Source organism: Melanotaenia boesemani, chromosome 21, assembly GCF_017639745.1.
Source record: "Melanotaenia boesemani isolate fMelBoe1 chromosome 21, fMelBoe1.pri, whole genome shotgun sequence".
NCBI lineage: Eukaryota > Metazoa > Chordata > Actinopteri > Atheriniformes > Melanotaeniidae > Melanotaenia > Melanotaenia boesemani.
In genome coordinates this window covers 4,227,411-4,248,507 of record NC_055702.1, presented here as the reverse complement: position 1 = coordinate 4,248,507, position 21,097 = coordinate 4,227,411, and the positions used below count along the sequence as shown (strand labels likewise).

The window sequence follows — 21,097 nt, the reverse complement described above, 5'->3', positions numbered from 1 at the left end:
TTACGGATCTGCATCATTGTGCACCTGCATCATTGTGCACCTGCATCATTGTGCACCTGGATCATTGTGGACCTGCATCATTGTACACGTGCATCATTGTGGACCTGCATCATTGTGCACCTGCATCATTGTGGACCTGCATCATTGTGGACCTGCATCATTGTGGCCCTGCATCATTGTGGTCCTGCATCATTGTGGACCTGCATCATTGTGCACCTGCATCATTGTGGTCCTACATCATTGTGCACCTGCATCATTGTGGACCTGCATCATTGTGCACCTGCATCATTGTGCACCTGCATCATTGTGGACCTGCATCATTGTGGACGTGCATCATTGTGGTCCTGCATCATTGTGGACCTGCATCATTGTGGACGTGCATCATTGTGGCCCTGCGTCATTGTGGACCTGCGTCATTGTGGACCTGCATCATTGTGCACCTGCATCATTGTGCACCTGCATCATTGTGGACCTGCATCATTGTGCACCTGCATCATTGTGCACCTGCATCATTGTGGACGTGCATCATTGTGGACCTGCATCATTGTGGACCTGCATCATTGTGCACCTGCATCATTGTGCACCTGCATCATTGTGGACCTGCATCATTGTGGACCTGCATCATTGTGGTCCTGCATCATTGTGGACCTGCATCATTGTGGACCTGCATCATTGTGGACCTGCATCATTGTGCACCTGCATCATTGTGCACCTGCATCATTGTGCACCTGCATCATTGTGCACCTGGATCATTGTGGACCTGCATCATTGTGGACCTGGATCATTGTGCACCTGCATCATTGTGGACCTGCATCATTGTGCACCTGCATCATTGTGGACCTGCATCATTGTGGACGTGCATCATTGTGGTCCTGCATCATTGTGGACCTGCATCATTGTGGACGTGCATCATTGTGGACCTGCGTCATTGTGGACCTGCGTCATTGTGGACCTGCATCATTGTGCACCTGCATCATTGTGCACCTGCATCATTGTGGACCTGCATCATTGTGCACCTGCATCATTGTGCACCTGCATCATTGTGGACGTGCATCATTGTGGACCTGCATCATTGTGGACCTGCATCATTGTGCACCTGCATCATTGTGCACCTGCATCATTGTGCACCTGCATCATTGTGGACCTGCATCATTGTGCACCTGCATCATTGTGCACCTGCATCATTGTGGACGTGCATCATTGTGGACCTGCATCATTGTGGACCTGCATCATTGTGCACCTGCATCATTGTGCACCTGCATCATTGTGGACCTGCATCATTGTGGACCTGCATCATTGTGGTCCTGCATCATTGTGGACCTGCATCATTGTGGACCTGCATCATTGTGGACCTGCATCATTGTGGACCTGCATCATTGTGGTCCTGCATCATTGTGGTCCTGCATCATTGTGGACCTGCATCATTGTGGACCTGCATCATTGTGCACCTGCATCATTGTGCACCTGCATCATTGTGGACCTGCATCATTGTGCACCTGGATCATTGTGGACCTGCATCATTGTGGACCTGGATCATTGTGCACCTGCATCATTGTGGACCTGCATCATTGTGCACCTGCATCATTGTGGACCTGCATCATTGTGCACCTGGATCATTGTGCACCTGCATCATTGTGGACCTGGATCATTGTGGACCTGCATCATTGTGCACCTGCATCATTGTGCACCTGCATCATTGTGGACGTGCATCATTGTGCACCTGGATCATTGTGGACCTGGCAGTGTAGGTTTTGGATGCTGCATTGGTTTCATTGTGTTAATTAGCTGTGAAGGTTGAGATATGAGGGATGCCTAATGAAGGATGCAGGAGGGGATTCTCCTGCAGCTGAGCATGCTTACCTTTGAAACCTCTAGACAGACAGCAAACCTTTTCCTGCTATCATCTCCTGGCACAGTCTCTGTTTTATGATGTTGGGGCTGTGACAAACAGGGAGGGGCTCGTCTTGGATTCAGATCTGCATGAAATTTAAGAACAAAGTCACTGTTCAGGAACAACTGCAGTGACGGTCGCGCACAGCTTGCTGGCATTTCTTATCGCAGGCAAAGGCACTTAAATGTCTCACAAGTGTCTTCTGGGAGAGCATGAGAGGGAGGATGTTGGCTGGGATCATGTGGGAGAGTTTATTTACTGTCTGTGTGGAAAATAAACAACACTAAACCTCGAGCCAAGCTCGTCCTCTTCTTCTTAACTTCAATTTAAAGACATTGGCAGCAAATCTAAAAAGAAAAAGCATGTAAGTTAGGAGAAGAGGGGAGTGCATCATATTTTATTTTATTCCTTCTTTACTCTGTTTCTTTCATTTCTCCAGTGGGTGCTCTGTTTCTAACTCATCTTCCCTCATTCTTTTGTCACAGCTGGCTGAACACAAACTTAAGATTCCCAGTTGCTGCATTTTTTTTCTCTTCAGTAGTTTGTTGTTGAAAGCAGAAGGTGTGTGTCTGGCTGACGAGTCCGCTCTGAGACCATAACTCTCCAAACAGAAGAGGCAGCACATGTACACAGTCAGGCTGTTCTCAGTGTTTAAACATGTGTATGGTTTCCACGTTTAAAACATCTTTATTAAAGTAGAAAGAGAACCCCCCCTGAGAGGCGTTTCAGTGCAGCAGACTGCAGTTTGCCTTCTCTTTAATGCGTTTTGACATGATTGTTTGTGCTTTCCTTATGTTTGCACACACACATGCATGGCTGCATGTTCACAGCTTGCTGTAACCTCAAGAACTCAAACTGGATCCACAAAGTGTGTGTGTGTGTGAAGACCACAGATGCATAAGACAATCGGAGCTGGCTTCACTGAGGGAGCTCATTACTGTATTCTTTGGGCTGGAAAATGTCTGTCAGTAAGGATTCATTAAAAGCCAACCTGCTGCAGCAGCGCCCGGCTCTGCTGGAAACGGGAGGTCCTTCACAGTTTGGGCTCCCTGGCAGCTCTGACTGGACAGGTGAACTATCAGTGGGAATCTGCGTTACAGGTGGAGGCTGAGTTCGGCTTTGTCCTTGTTGTTAATGTCGCATTGCTCAAGTTGGCCGAGTCAGTAACTGAACGTCGTCTTTGCCTGAGTCCAGAGCGCTTTGTTGATTTACATCCACTTATTTTATCTTTTGAACAGAATAATTTCACATGTGCACCTTTTATTATTTTCTTGTAACTTTTGTCTCTTTCATCAGCTTCTTCTTTCCAACATTTAATTTAAAATGTTCCAGTAGGTTTCGGGCTGGGTGATTCTGAGGCAGGAGACTGCAGCATTGAGTTGACTCGGTTCATTTAACCTGACTGACAGAGCTGCTCTAATTTTATCCTCAGGATTCAGCTCCTTTTAGATGGCGATGGAAAGGCTGCTCTGTCGGAGGTGAAGGTTTTGTCTGAAACAGAGGATCAGTCGCTGTTTGATTTCTGAGCTTATTTGTTTTTTCTACAGATCTTATTGACTCATAATCTGCACTGTTTTCTTGCTCTGTTTCTCAGACTCGAACACCACGTGTGACCCGACTCAGCCCGACACAGCCGGCACTCGCTGACCAGGCCAGCAGGGTTTCCTTCGCCTCTGCTGAAAATCTGGAGACCATGTCCGAGCCCGACATCCCCATCGGCTTCAACCGGATGAACCGGCTGCGTCAGAGTCTGCCACTGGCCCGCTCGTCCAGCCAAGCCAAGCTAAGGGCGCCAGGTCAGACCCCTCAGAACAATCATCAGCATGAGCTTCACTCTGTTTGGCCACCAGTAAGATTTTTTTATGGCTCCACCAGGTACCAGACCACTCCCAGTGGGCTGGACATGACCAAAGTATTTTACTCAGTCTCCCTTCTAAGTACCTACCTATTTATCTTTAAAGCCATTTTGTACTCTAGCAGCAGTTGATACTCCAACAAAAACACTCCTGTTACATCAGCAAGGGTCCAGTGAAAGTAGTCCAGTAAGATAGTTGTTCCACAGCACATCTTTCATCCATAAAAACCCATTTCAGGCGAATACAGTAAGACTTTAAGAGGTTAAATCAGCTTTAACTTATTATTATGTTAACAGCTAACCATTAAGTCTCCAGACTGGCGACACAGGTGGCCCACTGTGGGCTTAACCCCCAACTTCACCCCGGGCCCAGATTCATGTTTCAGTCCTACATTCTCAAGTGACTAGAGATGGGATAAATGTAGCGGCTAATTTCCCATTTGGGATTAATAAAGAATAAACGGCATCAGTAGGGCTGAAACTAATGACTATTCTGATGGTCGATTATTTAAACAACTAGTTGACCAATCGGATTATGGATCTCGTAATTATTAAATGGCTCCTATTTCAATTTCAGCTTTGAAATCTTGCATGAGGTTGTTAAGTAAGTCCGACGTTCCTCCTCTTTAAATGTTGGAGCGTTGCAGACATACTTCCGTGGTACACAAGGTCTATTTTACAAATCTCACATGTATTTAATTTATTTAGTTTAATGTGAAGTTATTTCAGACTTTTGACGTTCTCTGCCGCCCTTTTGCTCCCTGGTCTGCCGCCATATTTTTCCCCCGGCGGACTTTATTGCGCATGTGCAACTCCAGGCAGAGTTAAAAAAAATAGAAAAAAGAAGACGATGTCTCACTCTGTAGTTTTTCTTTTTCTTTTGACAGATAAATTCATTGTCAACTATTTTGATTGTCAACTATTGCCGACAATGTTGACTAACCGTTGCAGCCCTAGCCATCACTGCATCTCGTAAACAGTCACAAAAATCAGGTTTTCATCTCATGTACGAGAGAAAAATGATGATGTAGCTTGGGAGGTCACGATTACGGGTTTTCGTGGTACCATTTTACAATTATCACAATGATTTTACATTACAAATATTTTATATGTTTAAAATCACATCAACACTCCTTTTAGGTCTAAGTTTTACATTTTTCTTTATTTTGATGCCAACATAACAAAATAATGTAGAGACAAAGTAAAGTAACCAAGAAGCCTCATTCTGACTACATCCCCTCTGCTCTGTAAAGAATAAATAAATCCTACATATTATCTCTGGATTTCTCTCAGAGAAAACAGATTAAAGGGCTACAGGACTTCCACCTGGACTTAAGAGGCGTCTTTCTGGAAACTACATTATAAAAATGGTTCTGAACATTTCTTTTGAATTTCAAAGATTTCAGAAACTCAGGAAAACATGTGGCTAGCTTTGATTTCCAGCTGTTTTTTACTAGAATAGCTGCTGTTTGACACACAAATAATACTGGAACGGCGGAAATAAAAGAAAATCTGAAATTGAAGGCTGTTTCCTCTACAGTTGCACACTGACGACTAAAAAGGATCGACCTCACGCCGAGTCGAAACTAAATGTCAACAAAGACATGTTTTGGGGTTTTTTTTAAGGCTGCGTTCACTGAACGTGTCACGTTGCTGTGAACCCAACCGGGGTCATACATAATTACAAAAAAGCAAACTACACAAGATTTAATGTCAGTTTTAGGTTAGTTAAATATTAACGTTGTTTAACAAAACTACAGATAATTTTGTCAGACAATCGTTGAGGCCCTGCTGTGATTCTAGCTCAAACTTTCTGTTTCTGAGTCTAAGACCAGGAATCAGCATCTATGTTGTCTGTACTGCTGCCTGAGAGGACAAAATTTATGAGAGATTAATTTAAACTATGAACATGTTTAACTTCTATAGCGACAGTGTGGAGCATTAATAAGGGACTGATGCAGCACATGCATGTTAGGCTTCACTGTTAGTAGTCATGTCAGCATCTGAGTCACACTGATTCATCAAAAATAGTCTAAACTTTCCCATCACTAAAATCTGCAGGTAGATCATTCTGAGATGAGCTGAAGTCGGTAAAAGTTTAGCTTCCATGTTTGCTTCTAGTGAAGACTCCTGTATGATCACAGGCCTACGTTTTCACCGTCTCGAGTTAACGTCACTTTGATAATGGCGACCTATCAGTGATTTTCTGGCCGTTAAGCAGCGTCCTTCTACAGGACTTTACTCATCTGAGTTGAGCATAGAATGTAAACATAGCTGTCTAATTCTTCCTAATAGACTTGTCAAGCTATGTGTCATCTCAGATTAATGGCTTTGTCAGGAAGCAAAATCATCTCCGTCCCCACTGCATCGTTCCAGCATATGTGGAGGAGGACGATGCATCTGCAGGGGACAGAGACAGAGGGGACAGAGACGGTATAAACGGGACAAATGGCAACCAGCACATCAGGCGCATTCTCCAAGCCAGTGTTAAAACAATCATGACAATTTAAGATGCTGCAAACCGTTGTTAGCTCATGTTTGGGTTTTTAGCATCATGAAATAGCTTAAAGCTGCTTTTTTTGTAGCTTAAGTGAAGATGATAGGTGTTGTTTCTTAGGACGTATTTAGGTGAGGACTGTTTCACATGTTCTCTGGAACTATTATTACCAAGATTCAGCATTTAAGATTTATTGTTATGTACCATGTAATGGAAAATTTTATACATGTCTGCACTTTGTATTGTTACAAAGTCTTGTTTTGTGATTTACTAAGGAAGGAGGATGACTTGTACCCAGATAAGAACTGAGTGAGCTCCATTTACCTCCCCTTCCAATCTTCTGATAACATTCCTTTGAAACAGAGGACTAATGATTTGTCTTGATGTGATCAGCTCATATAAACCAAACCCAAATGTATCTGTTCAGACTCGTGCAGTCAAAACCTCTTTGACTGTGGGATTCTCATTGCTGATCGGCTCTTAAAATAAAATACTTTGTTTGATTCTCACTTAGTGTGTGATCTTTGATGAATAAAATTCCACTACAACCATATAACATCATCATCATCAATTTGTTTATAAAGCGCTTTAACACCAGCCATGACTGACACACAAAGCTCTGAAACTTTCCGCCATATTTACAAATACAGTCATATGGCTCCCGAGTCTGCCCCTATCAGTTACTCGCATATTAAATATCAGACATGCACAAATGATGCTTCAAACAAACACAAAACATGTGAGCCAGCCATGAGAAACACGTACATGTAGTTAACAGCAACTATATTTTCAGCCTCAGACTCCATAAAACTGGGTTTTATGAAAGAAAGGACGGAAAAAAGACATTGCATAAAGAAAAGAGAAACAATAGATGTGTTGGGAGACTTTTGAAATATAAACGAAGGTACTTTGGGTCAGATGAGATTAAAACGAGTGTTTTTCTTCACAAACCCAACACATCATCCTAACACCCCCACAGTGAAGCATGGCGGTGTCAGCATCATGCTGTGCAATGCTGCTTCGAAATGTTTGATCAAATCGCACAAAACCCACAGAAAACTTATTTTAAAGAAGCTGATTTGGGAAAGTTTCAAACAGAGTGAATACTTGGCACTGTGTCGGACTTTTACTGCAGCAAAAAAGACTTTAGTACTAAAAGTTCTTAAAGTCCAATGTGTTATTTTGGGGGACGATGAGCTAAAGAATGTACAGGTCGCTTCTCATAAATTACTTTTTAAATTATTTCGTCTGTTTTTGTAATGTATCCTTCATTTTTCTTAATTGTGTTTTCTGGAAAGAATTAGTTTGTTCTATAGAACCAAACTAAACTAAACCTTTTGTTTTTCCTTTTGTTTCCAGCCCACGTTGTCCAAACACTCAGCTAATTGTCTTCTACCTGGTGAAACTCTCTATTTATTAAGCTCTATTTAAACTATTTTCCAGCCCAGCTCCTTATTTTAAACTGTGACTTGATGAATCAGTGTCATGTATGTTGTCATTGGTGCTGTTTTGTTCTGTACTTCAGCCTTTTCTGCTGCTCTACGTGCCCCAGCAATTTGTCTGCAGCTGAAAGGACACAAACAGAACAGTGTTGTACTGTCAAACATTAATTATATTGCATTTCTAGTATAATTGCAAATGTTTACAATTGTTTTGAGGAAAGCAGTGAAACATCTTGAACTCTTGCCGACTGCACTTAAACATTTTATATGAAACTAAAGAGGATCATTAAAAAGGAAGCTACCATTTAGTTGTTTCTCATAAAAACATGATATTCTGAGGTAAAATCTGTCCCTGCACTCTGCCCCCATTAATGCTTTTAACTTCATCATCCCACCTTCTGCCATCATGGATCTCCCTCATTGCTCCTCCCCATCCATAAATGCAGGGATCTTGTTCCTCCAGCTTGGGGAGGAGACTCGCCGGGTGCATCTGACCCATGAGCTGACCAGCCTGGACACCCTGAGGGCCCTCATTGTGCACATGTTCCCCCAGAGGCTCACCATGGCCATGCTCAGGTATGACGACAGATGACTGACGTCCATGCACACCAGTTATTAATAGTAGTAGTTTTTACATTTAAAAACATTTAAAACATGCATTGTAAATCACAGTGTGGGTGTTTTAAGTAATGCACAGCTCTCCAGACTAAAAGACATTAAAGGATAATCTCTGTAAACATCGAGAATGAATGTGGATAAAAATAAAAACATAAAGAGAAAAACCCAAAGGAGGTAAGTCACTGTGCGAAAAGTCTTGGCTCACCCCTTGTTTCTGTAAATTTTTCCAATTTCCAACCCTTTTTAATAGAATAGAAAGTGAACATTATTCTTCATCACAGTCTGAACCCTCTTAAGGCCTTTTTATGCTTCCTTAGGGAGGTCAGTTTCAAACGTCATACGTGGCAGTCCTCATACTTTTGAGTTGTTAAGTCAGTTCTTCTAGTGGGCAGTGCTGAGTTCAGAGTTCACTCCCGCGAACCAACGTCAGTTTCAGACACCGTTTGGCAGCGGTAATGCGTCGCTATAAAGTTGTTTCCAACCCCCCGACACGCCTTAAACACTCGCATAGTCTTTCTTCAAAAGCTCACTCAATTTACACAGTTTTGGTGCTCACCTTCATTCTTCTGCTTTTTTGTTTCCTTCCTGCTTCTCTTCTTCTCTGGTTGCATGTCGGCTATTCTGCTCAACACTGCCCCCGTGATTTCTGGTGGTAATGCTCCGGCTTCTGTGTCAAGCTGGCTAAGCTGCCTGAAAACGGACCAGATTACATGCATATCTGACTCAGAAGACGGGTGAAACTGTCCGTCCGTCTGCGTATCCATCTCTTGCATCAAGCATAAATGGGCCTTTAGAAAATTTTCTTGTCTTTTCTTTAAGAAGTCTTCAGGAATAGTACTCCAAACTTCTTGAAGGACTTTCCAAAGCCCATTTTTGGATGTTGGCTGCTCTTTGTTCTGTTTTCTATTAAGATAATCCCGCACTGCATCATAATGTTGAGGTCTTTGCTCAGAGGATTCATTCCTCCATCTGACCTGTTCCCACTCCTCCTCAGCCTTTTTTCCCCTGCTTGTCTTATCTAAGAATACTTCTTCCATGAAGAACATTTTATTGTGGGCTTTTGTTCAGCTTTAAGACTTGCTAGAAAGCATCCCACCAGTCAGTTTCAGTTTATGTGATGATCAACAAGGTGGCATATCTAGAAGTCCTTGAGCAGGTCTAGAACACTTGTCTTTGATCTTGATGTCAGTGCCTGTTGACCTCTCATCACCATCCATCCATTTTTTAATGCTTATCTGGGATCGGTTTGCAGGGCTGCAGCCCTTTTTTTCCAGCTGTTCCTGGTGGGATGTGCCTGGAACACCTCATCAGGGAGGCGTCCAGGGGTCATCCCATCTTGCCTTAATTCTGACTCACCACACTCATCACAAAAGAGGATACACTTCAGTGTTAGTAGGCAAGGTTCATAAAGGCCTAGCTTCATCTTCGGGGCCACGGCTTTGGTCTCCAAGACCGTGGTCTTTGGCTCCATGGCCACGGCCTTCGTCTCCTGGACCACAGCCATTATCTGGTTCTGCATTGGTCTTTGGAGCTCCAGCTCCTTATGGCAGTTCCAAGACCACCCCCCACCCTGCGTCCCATGCCGGTTCCCAGTTTATCTTTGCAGCCTGCATTCCATCCCTGGGCCAGGCTGGGTCCAGGGCCCAGGCCAAGAATGGCTCTTGCTGTTGTTCTTATGCAGGGCCCTGCAGACCATACCTCCTCTCATCTGAGTTCCCAAATACTTATTCTATTCTGTAGAGCAGTATTTTCTTTTTTTTTTTTTTTTTTCTTTTATTTATTTATTCTCTCTTCTTTTTTTTTCTCCTTTTTTTTTTTCCTTTCTTTCCCCCTTCTCCTTTCCCCTCTTCCCACGTTAATGCATCAAATTCAAAACAAAACATTTCATAATTACAATAATTTAAATACAACAATTGTAATACATTCCATAGAAAGAGAGAAAAAAAAAAAAAAACACAAAAAAACAAAAAACAGAGAGAATTGGAGTAGGAAGAAGAATTAATCTTATTAACTCCTACCCCATCCTCATTTCTAAACGAACAGGACAGCCTCATCAACAGTAGATTCTTAAAACACAAATACATCCAGCAGATGCCTCTATTTTCTTAACCATTCAGACAATTCTTTTCATACATTTTAATTATGTACTCTTTATATTTATATTTAAATTGGAGAATATTTGAACAACATTTAAGATCTGTTTTAAGTGAGTTCCATTGTTTTACACCAACCACTGAAACACTCATTTGTTTGAGTGTAGTTCTTGCAAAAGGATGTTGAAAGTCACAATATCGTCTACTTGATTCATCATTTAGGATAAAAAGCGTTTGTAGTCCAAGTGGCAACAAGAAATGTCTAGCTTTATATATTACTAATAATGTTTTCATCACAACCAAGTCTTGCAATTTTAACAGTCCTGACTTCAGAAACAATCCTGTTGTCGACTCTTTAGGAGCAGTTTTATTAATTATTCGTATTGCCCTCTTTTGTAAGACAATTAGAGGGCTTAGATTGGTGCTATAGGAATTACCCCACACTTCCAAACAGTACATCAAGTATGGCAAAATAAGAGAACAGTAGAGAATTCGCATTGCCTTATAATTTAACATAAACTTGACCTTACTCAACACAGCAATGTTTTTACAAATTTTCTTTTTAACGAATGCTATGTGTGACTTCCATTTTAATTTTTCATCAATAACTACTCCTAAAAATCTAAATTCAGACACCCTCTTTATACTGATTCCATTTAAACTTAAATCAATATTTTCAGGGCATTTTTGATTTGTAAACAGCATAAACCTTGTTTTACTTAAATTTAAAGACAATTTATTTTCACTGAACCATTTCTGAAGTAGTACCATTTCTTGTTCTATTATTTTCATTAGTAGTTTTAAGTTCTTTCCTGACACAAAAAAATTTGTATCATCTGCGAATAGAATAAAACGTAAAATTTTTGATACATCACAAAGGTCATTAATATATAATGTAAAAAGTTTAGGTCCAAGCACAGAGCCTTGAGGGACTCCACAGAGAATTGTTTTCACCATAGATTTATGGTCAAGATACTCCACATATTGTTGTCTGTTTTCTAAATAACTAATAACCCAGTTTAACACTATACCTCTAATTCCATATGACTGTAATTTGGAAATCAGTATACGATGGTCCAAAGTGTCGAAAGCCTTTTTAAGGTCAATGAAAACTCCCACTGTGTGATTTTTGTTGTCCAGTTCTGTGGTTATGTCCTCTGTAATTTTCATTATTGCCAAAGCTGTTGAACGATTACTACGAAAACCAAACTGATTGTCATATATCAAAGAATGTTTTTCAATAAAAGCGTCCAACTTTTTAACAAAAAGCTTCTCCAAAATTTTTGAAAACTGCGAAAGTAAAGATATAGGTCTATAATTTGTGATGCTTTGCCTGTTGCCTGATTTAAAAAGTGGAATAATTTTAGCCACCTTCATTTTTTCTGGAAAGACACCAGTATTGAAGGACAAATTAAATATATATACTAATGGTCTGCTAATGCAGTGTACACTCTCTTTAACAATAAACATATCTAAGCCATCACTGTCACATGAACGTTTACTTTGTAATTTGGATACAACAGAAATAATTTCATTCTCACTTACCCTACCAAGGTATATTGATTGCATGACTTTGCTTTCACATTTCAAACTTTCCTTTTCATTATCATTATGTGGTGATATCGTTTTGGCAAGATTTGGGCCAACATTAACAAAAAATGAATTAAATTCATCTGCTATTTGTGCAACACTTATTTCTTGATTCTGCTCATTAATTAAATAGGCAGGATGACTACGAACCATTTTACTACCTATAACATTCCTTAACACTTTCCACATTCCTTTAATATTATTCTTATTTTCCATTAACATTTTGGTATAATAATCTTTCTTTGCATATCTCATTATAGTTGTTAACTTATTTTTATAGGCCTTATATCGCTTTTCTGTATTTTCTGTCCGGTATTTTACAAAATCCCTGTAAAGTTTATTCTTCTTCTTACAAGATTTTAATATTCCTTTTGTGATCCAGGGTTTATTGTTGCATCTTGCATTATCATTATCCTCCCATATCTTTTTTGGGCAATTTTTATTATATAACCATAGATATTTTTGTAAAAAACATTCATAGGCCTTATTTACATCACTTGTGCTGTAAACACTGTTCCAATTTTCTTTGATAAGATCATTCTTAAATGCATTTATTCTTTCCTCATTTCTCAATCTTCCAACCTTTTTCCCCATTTCTTTATTTGTTTTTACCTCAATCCTGGTCCTCAGAAACACCTGCCCTGCATATTGTAGATGTTTCCAACTCCAGCACACGATTCAGATTAATTGAAATGTTCAACTTCTTTGCAAACCTGCTAATGCGCCATTCATTTCAGTCAGGTGTGTTAAAGTATGGAAAGATCTAAAACATGCAGGGTCAGGGTCTGTGAGGACCAGGATTGAGAAAGAGTTGTAGAGATTGTCCTGTTGTGTATTTAGTTCAGTTTACTTTCTGTCCACCTGGTTTCTGTTTGCTGATGAGCACCTGTTCATTTTGCTTATTACTCGCTCTGTATAGATACGACTTGGTTTCTTCTGCTCCTCCTCCTTGTTTTCTTTCCTTGTCCTCCTAGTCCTCTGTGTCTTCCAGTCGGTTTCAGTCAGTTTGGTGTGTTATTCCTGGTTTACCTATGCCCTTTTTATCCTGCTGTGGCTTTTATCTAGCTATTTTCTAACTGTTGGGTAAAAAAATGATTAAGTATTTTCATTTAGATGTTAATTACAGGTTATCTGTAAAGTCTACTCTGAAACTGCCTGATGAAATCTGCTCTTCACATTGTTCTAATCAGCCAGACTCTCTCAGCTCTTTACACTGATTATTACATTTCTGATGAGTTCAATATCAAACCACGTCCACTCGATCACCTCATTACAGCATCTCAGTAAAAGACCTCCAAGTTCTCCTCCCACTCCATAAGTGAATATACATCACAGTCTATTAGCAGCTGAAATTCCCTTTGCACAGACTGTTTATCAGTGTTTTTGTTTGATTGTTTTTCTGTTAATGTTGATGTACAGGTCCCCCAGCACGGCTCTGCTGATCAAAGATGAAACCCGCAACGTCTTCTATGAGCTGGAGGACCCGCGAGACGTTCAGGACCGCTGCGTAATTAAAATTTACTGCAAAGAGCCAATCTATGGCACCTACCCTGGACACCACAACCCCCACCTGGCAAACGGAGACCTGCGGGTAAGTGTGTGTGCATGTCTGCGTCGTTTATTTAATTCCCATTAAACGCCTCATCAGTTTACAAACACTGGTTCGTTTTTTCTAATGCTTCCAAGCTCAAGTTGCTCTCTAGGAATGAGGTGATGTGACTCAGTTCTTATTCTGAGTCATGTGACCTTTTTCCAACACTCCTGGACCAGCGCCAGCGTTTCACATCTTCACTGCTGAGTCGGCTGGATGCCAGCAGACTGAAACAGGAAACACTGGAGTGAGATGACAGGCTGGTGCTCCAGTTTGTTGGGGCTTGAGGTCATGGTTGCTCACTTTTAATGTTGCAGCAGAAGTCTAACTTAAAATGCTGCTTAGAGATGTTAAAATGGACACGAAGGACCTGCTGATGACTGCTTGTTGAATGCATCCTACCTCCTTTCACTCTCCTTTCACCCTGATACCACCATCGGATCTCTTTTTAAAAAAAAAAAAAATCATTCAAAAGTGTAGCATTGAGACCCGAGTCTCGCGGGAACTAATGAGGGAGGGAGTGTTTTCAGGTGGGGGGGTGGCAGCTAAGAATAAATAGCAGGTCTTTATTGTCATTTAGTGTTTTTAGGTGCATTTAGAAGAAAGATGAAGTAGCCTGAAACCAAAGTCTCTTAGACATACCCTCTCTGTGCACAGCAGTCTTAAGTAAGTCGGACATCTGTTTTATTTTACTTTCTTATTTTGAGCCATTCTTGTTTCTGAGCCGTTATATTAGCGTACAAAAAGTCCGGTTGTGTTTTTAATGTGCCTCAGAGCTTTGCGTTGTTTAGAAGCTGTTGTTCAAAGTTAATGTGATATTGGCACATTTGTTTCATAGATTCACTGTTTTGTTTTTTTTTTATAACAGCAGATAATTTAGACATCAAAGTTTTTGGCGTCAGTTATGAACATTGTGATCCAGAACAGAGATTCTTTTTTCATAAATTTTTATTTATTCTTATGGTACACTATATTGCCAAAATTATTCACCCACCCATCCAAATAATTTAAATCAGGTGTTCCAATTACTTCAATGGCCACAGGTGTATAACAATCAAACACTGAGGCATGCAGACTTTCTGCAGAGCCAATTGCTACAGACCTCCAAACTGTGGCCTTCAGATCTGCTCGTGAACAGTGTGAACAGAGCTTCATGGATTGGGTTTCCACAGTGGAGCAGCTGCATCCAAGCCAGACATAACCAAAAGTAATGCAAAGCATGGGATGCAGTGTAGAGCACACCAGCACTGGATCAGTGGAGACGTGTTCTCTGGAGTCACCATCCAGCGATCTGATGAAGAGTCTGGGTATAGCAGTTGGCAGGACAACGGTACTTGTCTGACTGCATTGTGCCAAGTGTAAAGTTTGGTGGAGGAGGATTATGGCTGGGTATTTTTTTGGGGGGGGGGTTAGGAGCTGGGCTTAGTCCCAGTGAAAGGAACTCTGAATGCTTCAGCATACCAACAGATTTTGCACAATTCCATGCTTCCGACTTTGTGGGAACAGTTTGGGAATGACCCTTTCCTGTTCCACCACGACTGTGCACAAAGCAGGTCCATAAAGACATGAATGAGCGAGTCTGGTGTGGATGAACTTGACTAGTCCTGACCTTAACCCGACAGAAGACCTTTGGGATGAATTAGAGTGAGGCTGAGAGCCAGGCCGTCTCGTCCAACATCAGTGTCTGACCTCATAAATGTCCTTCTTAAGGAATGGTCAAAAATTCCTATGAACACACTCCTAAAGCTCAAAAGAGGAGGAGCAAGCCCATGGAGAACTTTGTATATGAAACAGGCTAATTTACAATTTATAAAGTTATGAAAATGAATGTTTGGACACGTTCTGGTGATGACTAGCTGAGTAAATTAGGCTCATTAGTTGTTTTAGGTTGAGCTGACAGCTGTGTGTTTATTTTTGTTCATTGTTTGACGTTGTGGTTGGTAAACAGGCTTATTTAAGATGAGCTGATCCTAATCAGCTCACCCTGAGTGAAAATTGGCATAAGCACCCGGATGTTATGTCCCCATCAACGCTGATCGGAGCTGGTACCAATAAAGTGACTGGAATTTATTTTTTCACTGTGTTCAAAACCCAGATGTTAAGAGTTTGTTTTTTTTAAGTATATGAAAAGGTAATTTTTAGATTATGTATATTTTTTGTCAGAGTAACAGCAGTTGCTGTCTTACTGATGAGCTACAGAAATATTTCAGCGGCTGGAAGAATAAATGTGCTATACGCTTGATTAGTAAACTTCTAAATGTTTTATGAATTTAATTACAGCTGCAGTAAAATAAACTTTAGCAGTCAGTTTTCATGTTAATAACCTTGGATTTAGTTAATCACACGGAATATAAAAATGAGAAATCAGCAAGAAGCATAACAGAATGGATAGTAAACTAGATAAATCATGTTACACACATGCACACAGACATATGTTGTTCAGTGTAATTGAATCTACATGTTAAACAGCTGAGATGAAGTGAGTGCTGTCGACAGCGAAGGTTTCCTTCTTTTTTTTGACACCTTTGGTGTTTGTTGCAGTCAGACAGCCTCAGGCTTTTTGTTTACATGCCTGTGTGTGATTGCATCTCTGCCTGCCGCTGTGAATGATTTTCAGCTGCCCGCTAATGTTTTGGAGGTCAGCTGTTCCCACGGGATCCGTCACACTCTCCAGTTATGTTCTGAAATCTTCTGAGCGTTTTACAGCCTTATTGAACCGGGAGCATACCGTTTTATGTGTGTAAGGTACTTTGGCTGCTTCTTTTATTGTCAAGGTGAGTGTTGGTGTGTGTGTGTGCACAGTGAGGGAGGAGGGGTTTGAACTTTTGCCAGCACAGCCAAGATTATTCCCTGATTGCAGAGCACAAAAGCATGACCAGGACTGCTGAGACCAATCTAAGAGTGTGTCTGAAGGACAGGAGATGGTGGAGGGTGAGATTGATTGGCAGATTTTCCTCAGCAGGAGAAGAGCCAGTTGTGAACGATGACGTCGGATAAACTTTTCGTGCACATGCTTTAGACGTCTCATGACTTCAGGGGATCTTGGAGGATTAATGGAATGTCTGTGTGTTGTCAGAGTGGTTTAAAGATGGTGCTGATGCAAGGCTGTTGCTAAGATACACAATGGAAAATTATGGCACCAGGGTCTGCTGAGAGGATGTCCATAGGGTGTTGTTGCAAGAGTCTTCAGGGTTATTATGTGGAGATATTGGCTTTTCAATTTGCATCGTCTCTGGGAGAAAGCCTCATGCGTCATGAGCAATTACAGTGTTGTGTTTCTTTGTGTTCTCCGGTTTAATCTATGACTCGTCTGGCCGCCTCCAACTGATTCTGCTGCTGATTTCTGCTTGTGTTCTGCTTTGTGTTGCCTTCCTCTCTGACATTTAGGACTGATGCCAAGAGATAATTCCTCAAGCTTAGACCATCAATAAGCCATCAAGTGCAACTGAAACCGCACTTAAGGAGGCAGTTTAGAGTCTTTCCTGTCAATCATGAAGCAGCCTCCATGAACGTCTGAAAGCTGCATGAAACAGCACCTTCTCACATGTTTTACTTTTTACAAAATCTCCTTTTCAGTTTTTTTTTTTTTTTGTGAGCACATTAAAGACTTTAAAAATGTAAGAAATTTATGATTTTTTCAAAAGCAAAGCTGAGGAATGCAGCATGATGTTAAAACAGCTGCGATTATCCAGCATTCAGTCGTTGCTTGTAGGAACCGGCAAACCTCCGAGCCTGACTTCCTGTTCAAACTTCCCACACTGATACTAAAGATGCAGTAAACAACTCTTCTAATCCAATTTTATTTATGAAGCACTTTTCATACACAACTAGCACAAAGTGCTAACCAATGTTTGCAAATTGAAAAGAATACTCACACTAACACCCAACGCAAACCCAGACCACAGCCATCGCCATGGCAACAATCTTGCAAAGGTCCCAGTTTTGCCCTTGAAAATCACAAAGTTGAAGGACATAAACTCAGATTTCTACGCTGCAGCATCATGAGTGGGTTTGTTGGGTGATTATGTGAGCCGACAAACAGGCTTTGTGATATGTGTCAATAGAATTCATGCAGGTTTGATCATCTTGACAGAAAACATCTCATCATGATGTATAAAAGACACAGGTAAAGACTTAATTTAATAATTAGCTCACCGTAGAGTTGTATATAATATTTTATAGGTTATGTATATATATTTTTTGACAATAGTTAAATTTTTATCTAAGTTGCAATCTAGGTTGATTTTAACTCATGGGAAGTTCATTTTAAAGCCAGAATTTGCTAATAAAAAAGAAAAAAACAGGGAAAAGTGCTTAAAATGCTTGTTTGACCTACATGTATTCTCTCTTAGTGTGTGAAAAAGTTGAAGTTGTCTTAAATTTGTTGGTTTTAAACAAATGTACTAACACCTTTTAAGGACAATTATTGTTTCCTGAGGGCCTCAAATGCATCACTGTGATTTTCTGTTTGCTGACTGCTGACAGACTCACGTCCATCTCTGTGTCTGTGCTTTCTTGTTGTGACAGAGGGAGATGGTGTATGCTCCGCAGGACTCTTCACCTAGCCGTCGCCTCAGCAACCCTCCCATGTCTTCCCAGCATTCGTCCTCATCTGCCTCGCCTCCTCATGGCTCGCCGTCCCGTGCCCGTCTGCTCTACAGCACCGGCAGACCCTCTTCCTACGCAGGGCCACCCCACCACACCCACTCCCTGCCACACCCACACTCCCAGTCCCACCACTCCTCTCCCCACCAGCAGCCTCAGCTCCACCAGCCCCATCACACCCAGCCGGCCTTCTCCACCTCCTCTAGCGCCATCCTGGAGCGGAGGGATGTGAAGCCCGATGATGAAGTGGGGGGGCACAGAAGCATGGTGCTGCTGCGGGGAGATGACCGGATGGGAGGTGGGATCTACGCGGATCCGTATTCTCTGGGCCCGGACCCGAGTCGGCTGAGTCTTGCTGGAGGTCCTCACTCTCCTCTGCCAGCCAGAGCCGACCCGTATGGCTCCTTATACCGCAGAGGTGGAGGCGGGGGAGGTGGTGGCCCTGGATCAGTGCGTACTCTCACCTCCTATTCTGCAGCTGCTTTACAGGGAGAGCTGATGGAAAGTGGCGCCCTCTACAGGCCTGGGGGACCACTTTATAACGACGCCTACGCTGCTTCTATGTTGGCCATGGGGCTGCGGGTGCCACCACCCTCCTCCCCACAGAAGATACCCGACCTGAGGGATTCATACGGAGGAACCATGCCCACTCGGGGCTCGCCCGGGAGGCAGAATTTGAGAAGGGACTCCATCACCTCCTCTGTGTTTGGAGACAGTCCTAAAGCCAGGGGCCAGGGCCCGGGACTGGGTCTGACTGCAGAGCAGCTCTGTCTGATGGCCGGAGGGGAAGGAGGAGGAGCAGGAGGCTTCGGCTCACCTCTGCTGGGGAATGAAACGGAAACCAGGTAGGACTGAACAGCACATTAAAATTCTGATCATCTGTGTACAGTAGGAGCTGTTTCATGTACATTTACTATTGCAGTGATTAGATTTAGCTCCAGATATGTCGGTCACAGTAAATGTCCAGAAGAAAACAGAGAAATTACTGTTCCTGATACAACAACGTTCAGCTTAACCTCATTTATGGTAGATTTACTCTGTACTCTAATTACAGTCTATTACAGTCATTTCATCAACTGAACCAATACTGTGGTCCAATAACACAATACACAGTCACTTTTAGTTTTTTACCTTTAAAGACAGCTGTGGAGAATAATTGGCACAGTTACAGAACAGACAGAAACAGCCTTTTATGTGAAATTATTTCTAATATCTCATCCCACCCATCGAGACGTCCTGCCTTTCTGTCCAACAACACGAAAAAGTTAACGGCTGGTAATCTTTTAATGAGCAACAGTTTTTAAGTACAGTGTGTGACAACAATCCAGGCTTATTTTACGTAAGAAGACGTGTAATGATTTCCTGTTTTTTTGTTTTTTTGTTTTTTGTTTTTTTTTCTTTTCTTTTCCCAGAAAAGAAACGTATTGCTTTATATGATTGTTTCTATATTCAGGGTAGTTGGAGTTCTGTATATTTAGGGTATTTTTAGAAAACGTAATTTAAAAAATTTTATTGGTTAAGAACTTGCCTATAAATCCATCCTACCCTTAAGTTTGTGTTTAACAGCTGTTTCTCTGTGTTCGGCTGGATTTCCATATTGCGAGATAAACTAATAACTTTAATAAATCTTTGATGTATTTTCATAGTTATTATTTTCATTTGTTACTTGTTATTTTAAAGCCTAATAATATAAACATTTATTTATACTGCTTAAGCATCCTACTTGCCTAAATATAAAAGTTAGACTGTTTGTGTGTGATCTAACACACCTGAATCATATTCATTAACTTCCTTGAGTTCTTTGCAAGCCTGTAAATGAGCCATTCGTTTACATCTTAAACATGCAGGGCAGTGCTTGAGGACTGGAATTAAGAAACACCCGTATAGACAATGAACTTGCACTTGTCTTTTCCATGTCATGAAAAAGACGTCTTTTCATCTTTCACGTTTTAACCAAATCTCAATGCTTGTTAGACGTCGGGAAAAGTGGTCTTTGCAGCAGAAGCTGGGAGGGTTGTATCCGTGTTAGTGGGAGTCAGCAGTTAATCTCTAAACAACATCTTCCATCTGTGTCACTCATTCACACGTGTGCAGGTTTTTTCCCACACAAAACCTGAGAAATTAAACTTTTATTTTAACCTGAAAAGAAAATTTTAAGTGAAGCAGTTTTGCTTTATGTGACATTTGTGTGAAATGAGTCGCAGTGTTTTCATGCGTCGTTGGTGTGAATCCAGGGAGCGTATGGAGGCCATGGAGAAGCAGATAGCCAGCCTGACCGGACTGCTGCAGAGAGTTCTGAGCAGAGCACCTGAAGCAGAAAGCCCGTAAGATAAAACACACACACAAATACTGCACCTAAAAACACTCATTCATAAAAACACAGTGTTAAAGTTTGTCGCTCAGTGTTCTGTACATGATGTTTTATTTAAAAACTTGTCAATGTCCAGATCATGTTTATAAATGAGAGTTGGTTCTCGAACATTTTACCGGGAAAAAAAATAAAGATAAACAAAAACAGAAAAACTTCAGACCTGCAGCAAACTCTGCTGGCTGGTGTAGCTGGGAGTCCTAAATGAACTGAAATGAATGAATTTGTCACCAGGTGGTGAGAAGTTCAGGTAAACAGATACAGATGGACACACAAACACAAATGATGAGTACATGTCTGAGGCTTGGATGTAAATATTAAACTATTAAAAAGAAACAAGACCATTATTATGAAAATGAAAAAAACCTTATCACATTAACCTAACACAGAAGAATAAAGAGGCAAACTGCAATAAAAAAATCAAGCAGGTAATAAATGGTTGACTTAAAAAGCTTGAAAACTGCATAAAGTCTTATTGAAGAACACACCAGATGCCCTACGATGCTTGATTTCCTCTTATCGAGGTAACTTCGGGGTTAACACGAGG

At 41.2% G+C, this 21,097-nt stretch overlaps 1 protein-coding gene across 3 annotated transcripts in view; it reads left to right on the top strand.

The window, feature by feature from the left end:
• LOC121632222 (SRC kinase signaling inhibitor 1-like) overlaps nucleotides 1–21,097 on the top strand; it is a 152,994-nt gene that overhangs the window by 107,991 nt on the left and 23,906 nt on the right. For all 3 annotated transcript variants that reach the window (XM_041973482.1, XM_041973484.1, XM_041973483.1), the window contains exons 5-9: nucleotides 3,486–3,687; nucleotides 8,132–8,261; nucleotides 13,406–13,577; nucleotides 18,105–19,027; nucleotides 20,417–20,506. In XM_041973482.1, coding sequence (XP_041829416.1) covers nucleotides 3,486–3,687; nucleotides 8,132–8,261; nucleotides 13,406–13,577; nucleotides 18,105–19,027; nucleotides 20,417–20,506 — 1,517 coding nt within the window. The remainder of the gene's footprint in view (nucleotides 1–3,485; nucleotides 3,688–8,131; nucleotides 8,262–13,405; nucleotides 13,578–18,104; nucleotides 19,028–20,416; nucleotides 20,507–21,097) is intronic.